This window comes from Triticum aestivum, chromosome 7B (genome assembly GCF_018294505.1).
Source record: "Triticum aestivum cultivar Chinese Spring chromosome 7B, IWGSC CS RefSeq v2.1, whole genome shotgun sequence".
NCBI classification, from domain to species: Eukaryota; Viridiplantae; Streptophyta; class Magnoliopsida; order Poales; family Poaceae; genus Triticum; species Triticum aestivum.
In genome coordinates, this window is record NC_057813.1 from 521,064,971 (window position 1) to 521,078,777 (window position 13,807).

The 13,807-nt window shown below is 44.4% G+C and overlaps 2 protein-coding genes across 2 annotated transcripts in view; one reads left to right on the top strand and one right to left on the bottom strand.

Moving 5' to 3' along the window:
• The window catches only part of LOC123156059 (probable cinnamyl alcohol dehydrogenase 5), a 2,921-nt gene extending 328 nt beyond the window's left edge, over window positions 1–2,593 (top strand). The window contains exons 2-5 of the mRNA XM_044574223.1: window positions 1–170; window positions 1,152–1,779; window positions 1,896–2,049; window positions 2,173–2,593. Coding sequence (XP_044430158.1) covers window positions 64–170; window positions 1,152–1,779; window positions 1,896–2,049; window positions 2,173–2,396 — 1,113 coding nt within the window. The 5' untranslated portion in view covers window positions 1–63 and the 3' untranslated portion in view covers window positions 2,397–2,593. The remainder of the gene's footprint in view (window positions 171–1,151; window positions 1,780–1,895; window positions 2,050–2,172) is intronic.
• Window positions 2,594–3,885: 1,292 nt separating this feature from the next.
• LOC123156058 (uncharacterized) lies at window positions 3,886–13,039 on the bottom strand. Its single transcript, XM_044574222.1, has 14 exons — window positions 12,613–13,039; window positions 11,779–12,361; window positions 9,436–10,369; window positions 9,229–9,306; window positions 8,088–8,159; window positions 7,895–7,999; window positions 7,649–7,798; window positions 6,964–7,149; window positions 6,804–6,883; window positions 6,283–6,355; window positions 6,106–6,207; window positions 5,562–5,673; window positions 4,575–4,659; window positions 3,886–4,485 (listed from the first exon to the last, which is right to left on the bottom strand). The coding sequence occupies exons 1-14, from the start codon at window positions 12,929–12,931 to the stop codon at window positions 4,302–4,304; spliced, it is 3,063 nt and encodes a 1,020-aa protein (XP_044430157.1). The 5' UTR covers window positions 12,932–13,039; the 3' UTR covers window positions 3,886–4,301.
• Between the last annotated feature and the right edge of the window lie 768 nt (window positions 13,040–13,807).

Sequence of the window (13,807 nt, forward strand, 5' to 3'; positions counted from 1 at the left end):
AAATCTTCTACTAGAAATTTCCGGGGGTTGCTCTTGAGATTGCCGGCCGAGCCTCGCGTCAGGATGGCACCCACGGCGGCGGAGCAGAGCCAGCAGCACACGAGGAAGGCGGTGGGCCTGGCGGCGCGCGACGCCTCCGGCCACCTCGCCCCGCTCGCCATTACCCGAAGGTACGCAAGCCGCGCATCTGGTTCGCTGTATGTTCGCGCGAGACGATGAGCCCGCGCCGCCGCGGCCCCCCGGGCACGGCGGCTGTGGCGGCGCCGTGCGCCGTTCGATCCGCTAGGCGCTGGCTTGGTTTCCCCAATGCCATGCTCCCTTTGTACAGTACGTACTACTACGTGGAATGCATGGTTCCGTGCAATAATTTATTCTCGTTATTATTAAATCTGTCGTGTAGCCGACGACGATTGACGGCTCACTGGATCTGGATTTCGCAAAAATTGACCGGCGAGATTTCGTCTTAGAGCAAACCCTCCAATATTCTCAAGGTGGCCTCCCTATGATTTGAGCGAATTTGTGCGGCAGACAGTGGTCCTTCTTGCACAACTGCGCACTTCATCTCGTATTCTCGTCTGTTCCGGTGCAAATTCTCAAAATAGTCTCTGTGGCATGCCAATTTGTCTCCCTAGTTTTGTAATGGTGGGTATTGGGTTGCTTTCTGTGATATCTTCTGTGAAATTTGGCCTTTGAAAATGGGGCCTGAAATTAAGGGGTGACGTGAAAGGTCAGTGGCAGGGGCATATCGTGCACATGATGGAACAGTAAACTGCAGTTGGAACTGAATTAGTAGATGGCTCTAGCAGTTTTATGTCGTTATCAACTTATCATAGCCGCGCCAGTGTGCTACGAGCTGTACAAAGGTGGTTGATGGATGGCTGCAGAATTTGCTCCAAATTAGTATTTTCTAAAATCTCTATTTTCCAGAAGAGTTGTTGACTGAATCATGCCATTTGCTGTAACGAAAAATTTACCGTTTGCACGCATGACTGATAATAGGCTAGAATAATTGCTCGAGTGACCACTGAATTCAGCTGATAGACGAACCCATGACTTGCTACTGAGATTGTAATCATTATCTTGATTTACACACTCGCATGTAATGGCATTTCTTTTCAAGACGTTCATGTTTCTCGTAATTCTTCCTTCAGGAGCACTGGAGATGACGATGTCCAGATAAAGATTCTGTACTGCGGGATCTGCCACTCTGACCTGCACAGCATCAAGAACGACTGGAAGGACGCCACATACCCCGTGATCCCCGGGCACGAGATCGCCGGCGAGGTCACCGAGGCCGGCAAGAATGTGACCAGGTTCAAGGCCGGCGATCGTGTCGGCGTTGGGTGCATGGTGAACTCGTGCCAGTCCTGCGAGAGCTGCGACAAGGGCTTCGAGAACCACTGCCCGGGCATGATCTTCACCTACAACCGGGTCGACCGTGACGGCACCTTCACCTACGGCGGCTACTCCAGCATGGTGGTGGTGCACGAGCGCTTCGTGGTCCGGTTCCCGGACGCCATGCCGCTGGACAAGGGCGCGCCCCTGCTGTGCGCCGGCATCACCGTGTACAGCCCCATGAAGTACCACGGGCTGAACGCTCCCGGGATGCACCTCGGCGTGCTGGGACTGGGCGGGCTGGGCCACGTCGCCGTCAAGTTCGGCAAGGCCTTCGGGATGAAGGTGACAGTGATCAGCTCGTCGCCAGGGAAGAAGCAGGAGGCCCTCGAGAGGCTTGGCGCCGACGCCTTCGTTGTCAGCAAGAACGCCGACGAGATGAAGGTATGCCGATGTGTCCGATCATCAGACAAGATCATAGATGGGTCTTTCTCAGGTGGAGAACAGCACATGAGTCCATATCTGCTTATAGCACTGCTTAATTCGTGTTGCGTTTGCAGGCTGCGATGAGCACCATGGATGGCATCATAAACACGGTGTCTGCAAACATCCCCATGGCCCCTCTCTTCGGGCTGCTCAAGCCCAACGGCAAGATGGTCATGGTCGGCCTCCCAGAGAAGCCTGTCGAGGTCCCTCCCTTTGCTCTGGTTGCCAGTAAGTCCTCCCATCTCACAAGCCACCTAGATATCCTCTCCGATCTCGCAATTGAAGAAATCATGCGACCACAGGCATTTTGTGCGTAACTGATACACATTGTGCGTGTGGCTGAATGTACAGAGAACAAGACCCTGGCCGGGAGCTTCATCGGCGGCATGAGGGACACCCAGGAGATGCTGGACCTCGCGGCGAAGCATAGTGTGACGGCAGACATCGAGGTGATCAGCGCCGAGTACGTGAACACGGCCATGGAGCGCCTTGCCAAGGCCGACGTCAGGTATCGGTTCGTCATCGACATCGGCAACACCCTCGACAAGGCCGCCGCCGCCGCCGCCGCCAAGTGATCGACTGACTGCCAGACATAACTCATCAATGCTCACGGTCTACTTTGGCCTCTGCTATTGTCCTATTAACAATGAAGAATGTAAAATTCTTGTCAGTGATGTATTGTGTACTGTTGTTCATGAGAAAACTGCGTTGGCGGATGGATGGAAAGTTTGCTTCTTGACGGGATAATGGAGCTTCTTCCTGCTGTTTCCTATTGTCTAAGGGCCACTTTGATTTCCTACTGTTTCCCCTGGAAATTTTCATCCACTCCAACCTCCCGTGAAGAATCTTATGGTTTTCTTGTGCACAATTAAACGTCCAAAAATTCATGTCGTATTTGAAATGGCATCATGTTATTCATGTGTTTTAGAATTCCTGCAAATCATCAAAGAGGTAGTAAACTGTTATCGTCCAGCTATCGAGCCATTTGTGTGCACTGAGGAAGCTATTTGTACCTCTGGCCACAATAATTACTCCATCCATTTTATCCGTTCCACTTCAAAATATAGGACATTTTGTTTTGTTAACACAGGTGTTTTGCCAGAATTAACAAAATATTTGAAGTGGGGGGATTATGTTTTAACACCCCAGAATCAACGAAGAAACGACACAAGTAGAGGTGCAGTTTTTGAAACAGAATCTCAATAACCTTAGTGCTCTTCAAAAGAATATTAACTGCGCTCTTTTTGGAAATTTCTACCACAGCTGCTAACAGACTGACAGAACAGGGTAAACAGAAAATGAAGCCTGGAGAGGGTTTGTGAAAGTGAATATTGATGCCGCGTTCGGTTTAGATGCAGAATCTGGTGCTACAGGAGCTGTGACCAGAGATGACAAAAGTATGTTCATTGCAGGGAGCTCCTGCGGGATTGCACATGTGGCGGATGCTCCATCTTCTTTTCTTTTTCCTTTCTTTTCGCGGGCGGATGCTCCATCGGCAGAAGCTCGAGCTGCTTGATTCTTGCAGGCCAAACCGGGTCACAACGTCCATGCAGTCGCTGTTCATTGCCCTAAGAGTAATAGGTGGCACATGTGCTTGCATCCAAGGCGGGAGGAGACCTGTCCGTGATTTGGCACAGCGACTCGCCAGATTTTATCATTGACGTACTTGCAAACGATGTAAGCTTATTTGAGTCTTCATAAAGTGCCATTAAGGCACGAGATCGCATTGATGTACTTGCAAACGATGGGAGCTTATTTGAGTCTTCATAAAGTGCCATGAAGGCACGAGATCGCGGGCATCGTTCAAAACTGGCTGGCCTAGCACAGAGAACTCGGAGGTGAGTCTGCCTCCGAGCGGCGATCTCAGAGGAAGGAGACCGGACAATGGAGAAGGCGGCCGACAACGAACCCGAGCAGGTGATCACTGACAGGGTCAATGTGGAGAGCTCGGAGGACGAAGACCGGACGATGTGTCCGATGCCCTTACTAAATCTCATTTGTTCATTAAGCCTTTTAATTAGCATTTCTAACCCTTTTTTGTGGAAGACATTTCTAACCATTTTCTTTCAAAAAAATGCACCTCTAACCATTTCCATAACCAATCTACTCCTCACTTGTAGATGCAAAATGCACCAATATTGTGCAAACTCACACACTTTCCAGACCGTAATTTCTGGCTAGTTGCTTGTATCTCTATGACCGAGATTCACGGAAATTATATCTACCACGGCAGCTTCACTTGGCAGCGCGTCAGGTGCCATTCGTTCAGCATGCAAAGAAACTCCTGCTCCATACAAGATGCTCAAACAACCAGGAGGATTAGGAGCACACTGGGCTACTCCATTTGCAGCACAATACCTACTCAAGATCGTTCAGGAAGAGGGTCAGCTCCGAGGGCGGCATTTACACAAGGTGGTGGTATCCCATCAGATGATCAGATCTCCTGCACAGCTTGCACTTGGCGGCCTGACAGGCAAAGGTCAGACAGGCAATGTGTTAACCAGGCGGGACACCATCCAGCATAGCCTGAGGATCATCACACGCCCCGGCTGAAGGTCGTCCCTTATGGAGGCCATCAGCTTGTCCAGGTTTGGCTGCGACAGTGTTGTCTGAGCTTGCCACACCTTGATCGGCAGCTCCGATGGCTCAGAAGGGTACACCGCGCTGTTCCAGATTAAGCAGAGGTGCCATTGTAAGCAAATAGTGTAGGGATGCATAGATAGATATATAAGCTCTGGTTTCGCTGGACTAACTGGCTCAGGTCTGTCATATCAATGGTGAAAGCAACCCTCTTGGCGCTCTTGTAACCGATGAAGCGCAGACTGAAGATGAGTTGCCCTGCTTGACATGGTACAGATTTTGTAGTGACTACACAATTTTCAGGTTAACAGTGTAAATAGAGCTAGGAAAGAATTGAACTTGCGATGGAGTTCATACTTATGAATCTTACATACTTAAATTAGTAAGGCCATCATGTGGTGCTCTCCGAGTAAACTCAGAGTTGTTAGCATGCCACTATCTTTTGGTCATATGCCCTTTTAGTTTTATCACATAAATATCTATGTTTTAAAGGCGTCCGTAAGGCGACGCCTAGGCGACGCCTAGGCGTCGAAGCGCTCCCCCTCCGCTTTGGAAAATCGACCGCTTTGGGCGCCTAGGCGTCCAAAGCGCCCGCCTAGGCGTCCAAAGCGCCCGCCTAGGCGTCGCCTAGGCGCCAAAGCGCACCCCCTCCCTAAGGCGGTAAGGCGTCGCCTTAAAAACATAGATAAATACTTACACATATAGAATCCATTGCTATCTATAATGAGCAGTTTTAACTCCATGTGGAAAAAGGAGGTAAGAGGGACCATGTTAAAATTAGCCATCTATAATAAATCGTAACGGTTGTATGGGTCAAGTAAAGTAGTCTCCTCATTTCCAGATGTACCTTCAGCAAGCAACGCGTGGCAACATCTCCATATTTTTCCATTAGTTAACACTTGCCAGAAGTTCTGCTTACAGACTAGCCTGTGCACTATCTGCTTACCTACTTTCCATAAAGCAAAATAACAATAAAAGACTACACACTGAGGATTTGTCTGAAAATAGTTGTGCATGTACCCGTTCTGTTATGATTATTAGACATGAAACTTATTTCAGGAGTGTTGTAATATGTCAATAATATATGTTTATGAGTTAGTGCTTTATGATACAAGCAGTCACTGCATGGAAGTACAAAAGAGAATGGATAGAGAGGAAACCTGTCTGGGAGTCCACACTAAAATCTGCAGAGATCAGACTCAATAATTCCCCTTTAGCATCCTCGATTTCTTCTAGGACATCAATAAGATTACCGAGAAGCAAACTTGTTTCCTGCAAAAATATGTGGGGCTCATTATACTGAATTTTGCTATGTAACTTCCGAGACATGACAGCTGTTGTGGTTGGCGCACACAGTTGTGAAGTCAAGCACCGAGGGTCGGGTCTCACTTCTACCTTGATTTTATAAGTGTAGGGGAACAAGTCTTACCCCTCAAATCTCGATTCTTTTTCCAAACCTAAAAGCTTAAGTGTCTTAATATTATTGTAGGCATAACATCTCTCAAACTACAAATCAGTATACAAATGTGGTCTAAAATATGTGTATGCCGTATGTGTACAAAGGTAGTGCTCCAATGTCTGCTTAAGGCACACAAATATATTTCATATGCAACTACATATTATAAGAATTACTTTAACTTTACTCACAAGAATTAGTCCAAATTGTCTCATATGTAAGAACTTTCAAAGTAAAGGCAAACTCACCATTGTCTTCTTCTGCAAGGATCGTAAATCACTAAGTCTTTGATTCTCCTCAGCTTTGAAAATGAAACTGAATGCCACAGTTGCTTTCAAATTTGGAAATGCCTGACCAAGAGAACAGTACCATGAGTTTCGTACATGCAGACACAGAAGAAGAAAATATCAGTTTCCTCATCTCACCTTTTCTATTTTGGTTCCCATCAGTGAGTTACTCACAAATATGGTTGACATATCACTAAGGTTTAAGATGATCCTGTAAAAGGCACAGTAACACAAGAAGTAAGACAAAGATACATGATAACAAGGTTGTCTTCCATTGCTGGCTTGCTGCTACCAATTGTTTTGCAAAACTGGCGGTCACAAGCAGGTACAAGATTATGTGCCCCAGGTTCAGGGTTAGACACCACCAAACCTCCGATGTCGGGTTCATTTTACTAGCAAAAAGTTTTGGCTGGTTGAAGAAAGGTTTTACATTGAACATAGACATCCTTTCAAAATACAGTAAATAACTTGCCAAGTCCATGCAGGTTCGTCAGGACTAGAGAAAAACAGTTTAAGGTTTAAAGTACATTGGGCCAGTTAAGACCAGTAATTGGTTTCAACAAGTACCAAAGACCTGGAAGTTTCCTGTTCCACAGTGGAGAGGAAAATCATGGTTGCTACACTATGCAAAAGGGAAGGTGAATACAAGGAGTCAGTACCTTTGTAAGAGCAAATTGCGATAGTTGAGAATGACATCACGCTTATTTTCCCTTTTAACAATGTCTTTCAACTCCCAGAGCTAAAAAACAAAAAGTAAATGTGTGTAAATCACTGAAGGAAGAGAAGTATATACGGTAGACCTAAGGCATACACCATTACCGATGCTTGCTGGTTGATGATACGACGCTGATTTCTCATCTTCAATTGCTCTTCAGCAACCCTGAGGACTTCACTAATATCACCTTTAATGTTGCAAAAATGTTCAAGCGAAATCTTGAGGTTCTCCACCTTCTGTTGAATCATGCTGAGTGCAAGCTTCTTTTCAGTTATCCTAGCATTTCCTTCCTGGGGGAACACATGATACGTTCCCCATAAAAATGTGTGAGTGAACACACAAATATTTGCACAAGTGCTATATTTTGGCAAATGCAAGTATGTAACAGGATGATGGTAGAAGCAACTGAACTTATGGAAAAAGAAAGGATAAACTAGAATAAGAACAAATGAGATAACTGGAAGTAAGAGCTGCATTAATGACAGTAGCACTATACTATTACAGCAAGAATCGTTGGTACTGGTAGTTGATAGCCCAGAAGTAATACATCAGCTTCACGAAACATAACAGCAACCAAACAAAAGAAAATATATTGCCGAATGTCAGATCTTTTGCAGTTATTCAGTTAACAGACTCTTACAATTTTAGCAAATAAAACAAACATGGTCATTTGAAAGGAATGCCTGACAGTATGATATTTTGATATGCAACACAGAAAGAGCAGGAAAAAAGATATAAAACTATGAATGATCATAATTATGCGAAGAACGGTAGTACACAGTGATGTACCAGTCTGTCACAGGTATTAATCGAAGTTTCTGCATAAACAGGACCTCCCTTCATCTGTGCAGCACCCATTGTAGGACGGCGAAGCTGTGAAATCTTGGATTTCAAATAGCGGCATTCTTGAATTCCAACTTGACATAGTTGTGCTTTGTTCTGCACCAAAACAGAACGGGGGCAGGCTAATAGCTTACTACACTCGTACCTTATAAGCTATCAAAAAAGCTGAAAGGAAGACAAAGAAATTCTTACTCGCAGTTTATCAAGTTTAACACGATTTATTTGCAGTTTTGCCTTTTCATATGAAAGCTTGCCATGGAGAGACATTGCCTCAGCTAGTCTGGAATCTTGAATCCTCTGCATTCAGAAAACGAACACAACAGATAAGTGGAAGTAATTTCCTAACAGAGACAGACAATATGACAACTAATTAATGATAGAATACCACAGCAGCAGAAAGCCTCTTATGTGTTCTAGCCACATGAATCTTCTCCAGCATATCTCCTAACATATCAAGCTTCATTAAGAAAACAAGAAAAAAATATAAGATACAACAAACTCACGCTCCAACATTTCCGCAAGATATTTTGAATGCTAGATCAATTAGGTTGAACTACAGAATTGAACACATATAAGAATAAATCAAGTTGCAGCAAAAGGAAGTTCACAAAAGAGATATAGAGAACCATAGATTCTGAAGATCAATTAGTAACTGTACACAAGCTCCAAATAGGCAAGTGTGCCATATCAGATTGTCTCTAAAAAGTCTGCCAAAACTTGTTGGGAGAGGAATTCACTCAGGGCTGCAGCTTCCAGATTTGCGAATAGAAACAGATATGTTCGGAACAATCAAACGATGTTTGAAGGAATGGTGGTCAGAACTAATCCTAGATTACTTTTTCCAGCCACCTTCTGTGTTTATTACGGAAGATAATGCTACCTCAAAACTCTTGAGAGTTAAAAGATGATTGCATTCCAAACACAGTTACAAGGTCCTAAGAACTATGTGGAGCCAACGTTTGATCCTAAAGACCACAATAATATATTTGCTCAGCTAAAATTGAAGGAATAATCAAGATCGAGGCTAACAATTTGAGTATGAGATCATGATGCAAGAATCTATAGGACTAAAGAATTATTTTCACAGTGCAGTAGATATTTCATCTAAACAGTGTAAACGGTTTTATTCACTTGAAGAGTTAGCATAGTTAAAAAAAAGGCGTGCCTAGGCAGGCGCTTAAGCACACCTAGACTCTAGGCGATAGCAAAACGCCTAGCGCTTAATATGTGTTGCGCTTAAGCGTGCGCTTTGGCCATAAAAATGCAAGGTGGTAACAAAATGCACAACTAACTCCTAGCACTTTTTTTAACTTCGAGAGTTAGTGAGTTATACCTATGTTTGTAACTAGTTTTGAACACAGAACCAGCAAAGAGAATAATTCGAGTAGAGTAATGTACTACTCCCTTCAGTACGAGCATTACTGAAGTACATCAAAATAGAATAAGCAGTACTGCAAGGGTCTCTGAAGTATTCGAAGTGAATGAACAAGACAGTAACTTAGTCCAGTAACAGGCAAAATGCATACCTGTTGTAGGTTAAGCTTACTAATAGATTCTGGGCGTATATGCATCTGCTTCATGGAATCAGATACACTGAATACTACCTGCGCGAGGGAAACACTCAAGATTTTATACTGACTATTCACTCCAAAGTTCAAACATTTTGAAGATCAACAGACATGAATGACTTTGAAATCTTGGATACAGTTTAAACTGGCAGCTTTCTGTCTTACCTTGTTCCAATCATCACTTAATGATTGTGCACTATCATGAGCCTCACTCTGACTTTCTTCTGCCATACGAGAAGACAATGATACACAAGGAAGTTGTTTTAGTGATGTTATTGGGCTTCTAGGTCCCTTTGCTCTTTTCTCAGGCAATGAATGTTCAGCACAGACATTTTCTTCAGAGCTCCTCTTTCTTCCAGTGCCATCCACATCCATATGAGAATTGCATTCATGATTTGCTAGGCTACCCAAAGCAGGGACATCACACAGAGTATCCTGAACCTCAGTGGCCTCACTCAGCTCCTGCCTTGGAGGAGCACCTAGAATAGAAGCCTGACCGGTTTTCTCTGGCTGTTGTGGCGTAACAGAATAAGAAGCTGACACAGTGCAGCCATGATCTTCAGCTTTGCTGAATGTGTTATGTGGTTCCTGAACAAGCTCATTTCTCTCAACTAACAGTAATCGACGATTATGAGCTACAGGTGATTCATGAAGCTTGAACTTTAGTACATGATCGAGATCTGAAATTCTCTTACCATGTTTCATAAACTCACTCCCCAAAGAAGATTCCTCATGAACAATAGGACTGAAGATTTGCTGCCTTTTGGAGCGTAGGGAAGATACAGAACCTTGCGTAATTTGCAACGGCTGAACTAGTGTTTTCGGAGTATGTAAAACAGTTTCCGAATTCAAGATTTCACTTTGCTGGTGCAACTGCTCAGCATCCCTCATTGAAAAGGTAGGAACTGCACTTGCAATTTGATTTGCTCCATGTGGTTCATCTTTTGACAATGATTGATCCAATACAGGAGGTTGCAAGTCAGTATTACTCATGAAGGACCCATAAGGTGGAGGTGGAGAGAGCAACGAAGCAGTTTTTACAGTTCTATTGACATCAGGGTGAACGGCTATATGGTCATCACTGCAGTTCTCCTGCAAACTAAGCAATTCCAAAAACCAGGTAAGTTCCAAAAAAATGGATTGCCAGCAAGTCAACTAATTATTAGTTTCGGACCAAATCACAGTAAAGAAACTAAGAGAAATATGAGAAACGAAAAACTCGTAAATGATTTTAGCTTATATTCAACAGTCCTATGGTAGTACAAGTGCATAACTGTCTCCAACTATTGCTATGAAGAATGTTTACAGAAACAATGGCATGCTAGATAGCACACTAAGCTGAACGATCAATAAGGTCAAGTTCAGCCTTCAGGCTTCAGGTGCTTGACCCAATAGGTCACTAAGGAATCTCTGAAGTACAAAACATCCATAAACAGTTAGGGGGTGTTTGATTTGTGATTATGGTTGCCTTAGGTTGCCACGCCTAAGGTTAGGCGAGTTTGACCAACTTGGTGGGGTGTTTGGTTCAAGCCTCACCTTAGGCAAGATGTTTTTTGTCACACTAGGGCCCCACATCACATACACTCAAAAAGTGTGGCAAGATTCCCTTAGGTTTGCCAACTTGTGGCTTCCATTTTATTGAACTAAGCTTAGGCAAGTTTAGCAAAAAAATGTGTGGCAAAGTGTGGCATTGCAAGCCTAGAACCAAACAGCCCCTTATGATTTTCATGTTTGCTATCGAGAACATTTGAAGTTTTTATTACATAAAAAACAAAATGCCATCAGAAAACACTGATTGAAATGATAATTCCTAGGACATACCAATACTACGGACAGAGAACTGCCAAAAAAAACTTCTCAGTGATATATTGACCATAGTATTGATAGAGCGACACTATTTGTGATTGAGGTGTTATGTGGCACAATGGGCTAACCGGTTATATTAGATATTTCTCGCTTTAAGCCGTGTATTATTGTTATATTTCTAGAAATTCAGTTAAATAGGGCTAAATCAAGTTCTCCAAAAAGACCGAATCCCAATTTGAACCTAAGTACACCAAAGGTTCTAAAGCTTGTACTGTTATTCACTCTAGGCAAGCAATTTACACATTGATTTAGCAGGTACCCACAGATGCTTATTGTACTCACGTCACTTAATACAACAGCCATAGGTAACAATAGCATGCCTTGTGCCGCAAGCCCGCAAATACTTCTTAACTGACAAGTAACCAAGCTGCAAGCAACATGCTCAATCACGTGCTATAAAATGCAATCATGATTTGTGTGCATTCACTCTTTTGCTACTTCTAACCAACAGATAGCTATATTGGCACAAGAAAATCTTTGAGACCGAATTAAACCAAAATAGGGAAGTAGGACAAGCAAACATTGTTTAGAGACTTTAGTAACATAATTTAATGTCATAGGTTCATGAACTGCAGTGATATCATGCATGGGCTGCTTTCTCAAAGAAAAAAAAAAGGCAAATAAAAGAGAACTGTCAAATACCTGATCTGAGATTTATCATGAATATCAACTACCATTGCATTGTCTTCTCCGGTCGGATCAGAGCTACTAGTAATGTGCTCCTCAAGAGAACTAACGGAGCCCAGCTCATCAGAAGACACACCATTGCCAATATATGATTTTTCTTGCCTGCGTTCTTTCTCAAATGCAGGCAGTGTCAAAGCATGCTTGGCAGTTATAAAGTTCGTTTCATCTTTAGGAGACGTTGGTTCCTGGACCTCTTGCAGTAAATTGTTCAATGTGGGTGACAAGTTAGTATAATCATAACGTTTAGGGTTTTCTGCACACAAACTCATGTCGGTCAATGCATCGCGGCCACCACTCGATTTTACAGACTCTGATCCCTTCAGTGCCTTTAGCGGTGTTGCAGATTCCGGACCGAGTGTCCTTAGACTTCCAGCTGAGTGGAGTGAACAATCATCTGGAGGAATAACATTGTTGAAATGCAAAGAAAACGTGTGGGAATCTAAAGTTAAATCATGGCCATTGTCCTCCGACATTCCAGAATCTGATGGTCTCCCCGATTGAATAAAACTTGCTGACACGACCCCAAAGAAGTTGTCATCTGTCAAGACAAACAAGCATGCAATTAAGGAGATATAGCACCTGTACACAGAATAATTCAGCACACTAGCTAAGGAATAACTAAGAGAACAGAATGGCTAGATAGATGCAACATTCTGAACCTCGAAATTAACTAACGCCCAGATTAACCAGTGTACATCACCTGTAGTGAGCTAAATGTGGGCTTGTAATAACATGAAACAAGCTAATTCACAAGAAAAAAATCTTAGACAAACGAAAGGAGGAGGCTACCTCCTTCGAACGAGGACATGGACCCGGCGGCGCTGCCGGGGGAGGCGGAACTGACACCCACATCCCCGAGCCAACCGAACGGTGACTCGTCCTCTCCCTCCGTCTCGTCGCCCTCCGCCGCGTCGCCCGCGAGGGGCCTCCCGGGGGATGGGGACGGGGAGGCGGGGCGCTCGTCCGGGGGCGTCTCGAAGTCCTCGTCGCGGTCGAACACGTGCACGGCGGTGGTGTCCGCGAAGCTCACGCGGCGGGAGCGCTTCCGCGCCATCGTCTCCTCCTCCGTCGCCGGCGACTTGAAGACGGACCCGCCGCTGGTGTCCATGGGAGCGGGGGGGCTTTGGGTGACCTCGGGGTGGTGGAGCTAGGGTTCCGGCGTTGGAAACGGTGGGGAGGAGGACGGGGGGTGGGGTGCGGGTTTTTGGAGGGAACTTTTTTTTGGTTGGCGAATTTCCGTGAACGGGACGAAAAAGTCGGGAAAGGCTGTTGCGCAATGGGCTTCCGCTGCCACGTTTGGAAAGGGTAGGGACTGTGCGCATATTTCGGCAGAATATTTGATTCTCAAAAAAAATAATATCGGTGGAATATTTTTTTTAAGAGCTACTGTACTACTATTTCACTGTGCTGTTCAGCCAAAAAACTCTATTCGCACTGAATTTTATTACTTTTGCACTGTGCGTGGAATAAAATAGGGGCCACCATACGCGTCAGGCTTCTGCGTTGTCCGATTGGACCAACCTTAGCCGCTAGATTTGGATCTCGCCAACCCCCCCCCCTCTCTCCGCACGTACGTCCCAGTTGCAGTCATGTTGAAGGCGTGCAATTGCAGTCCGAAGACGATTATCTGATCGTCAACAGTGTCGATTTTGGCTGACAGCAAACGCCACAATGGGTGTGAAGAAAAAATACCATTGCGCAAAAAAATCAGTTCTGTCTTGTGTACTACTTGCTAACACACTTTTCAGAGAGAAGAAAGAATGGTGTTCTCTTACTAAAATTTGAGAAAGGCACCCTAAAAGCATGGCAAAAATGACATCCGAAAAACAAAAACAAAAAAGATTATAAAAGATTCATGAAAAACTATCTGACGAAAAAAATGAAGACCATCGAGGGTTTAATTGGTAGAACTTCCGGAAAAAAAGTAGCTCTAAATCTTCAAAAGGTTCGAAGAACATATTCAGATTACAGTACAACTCCCCGG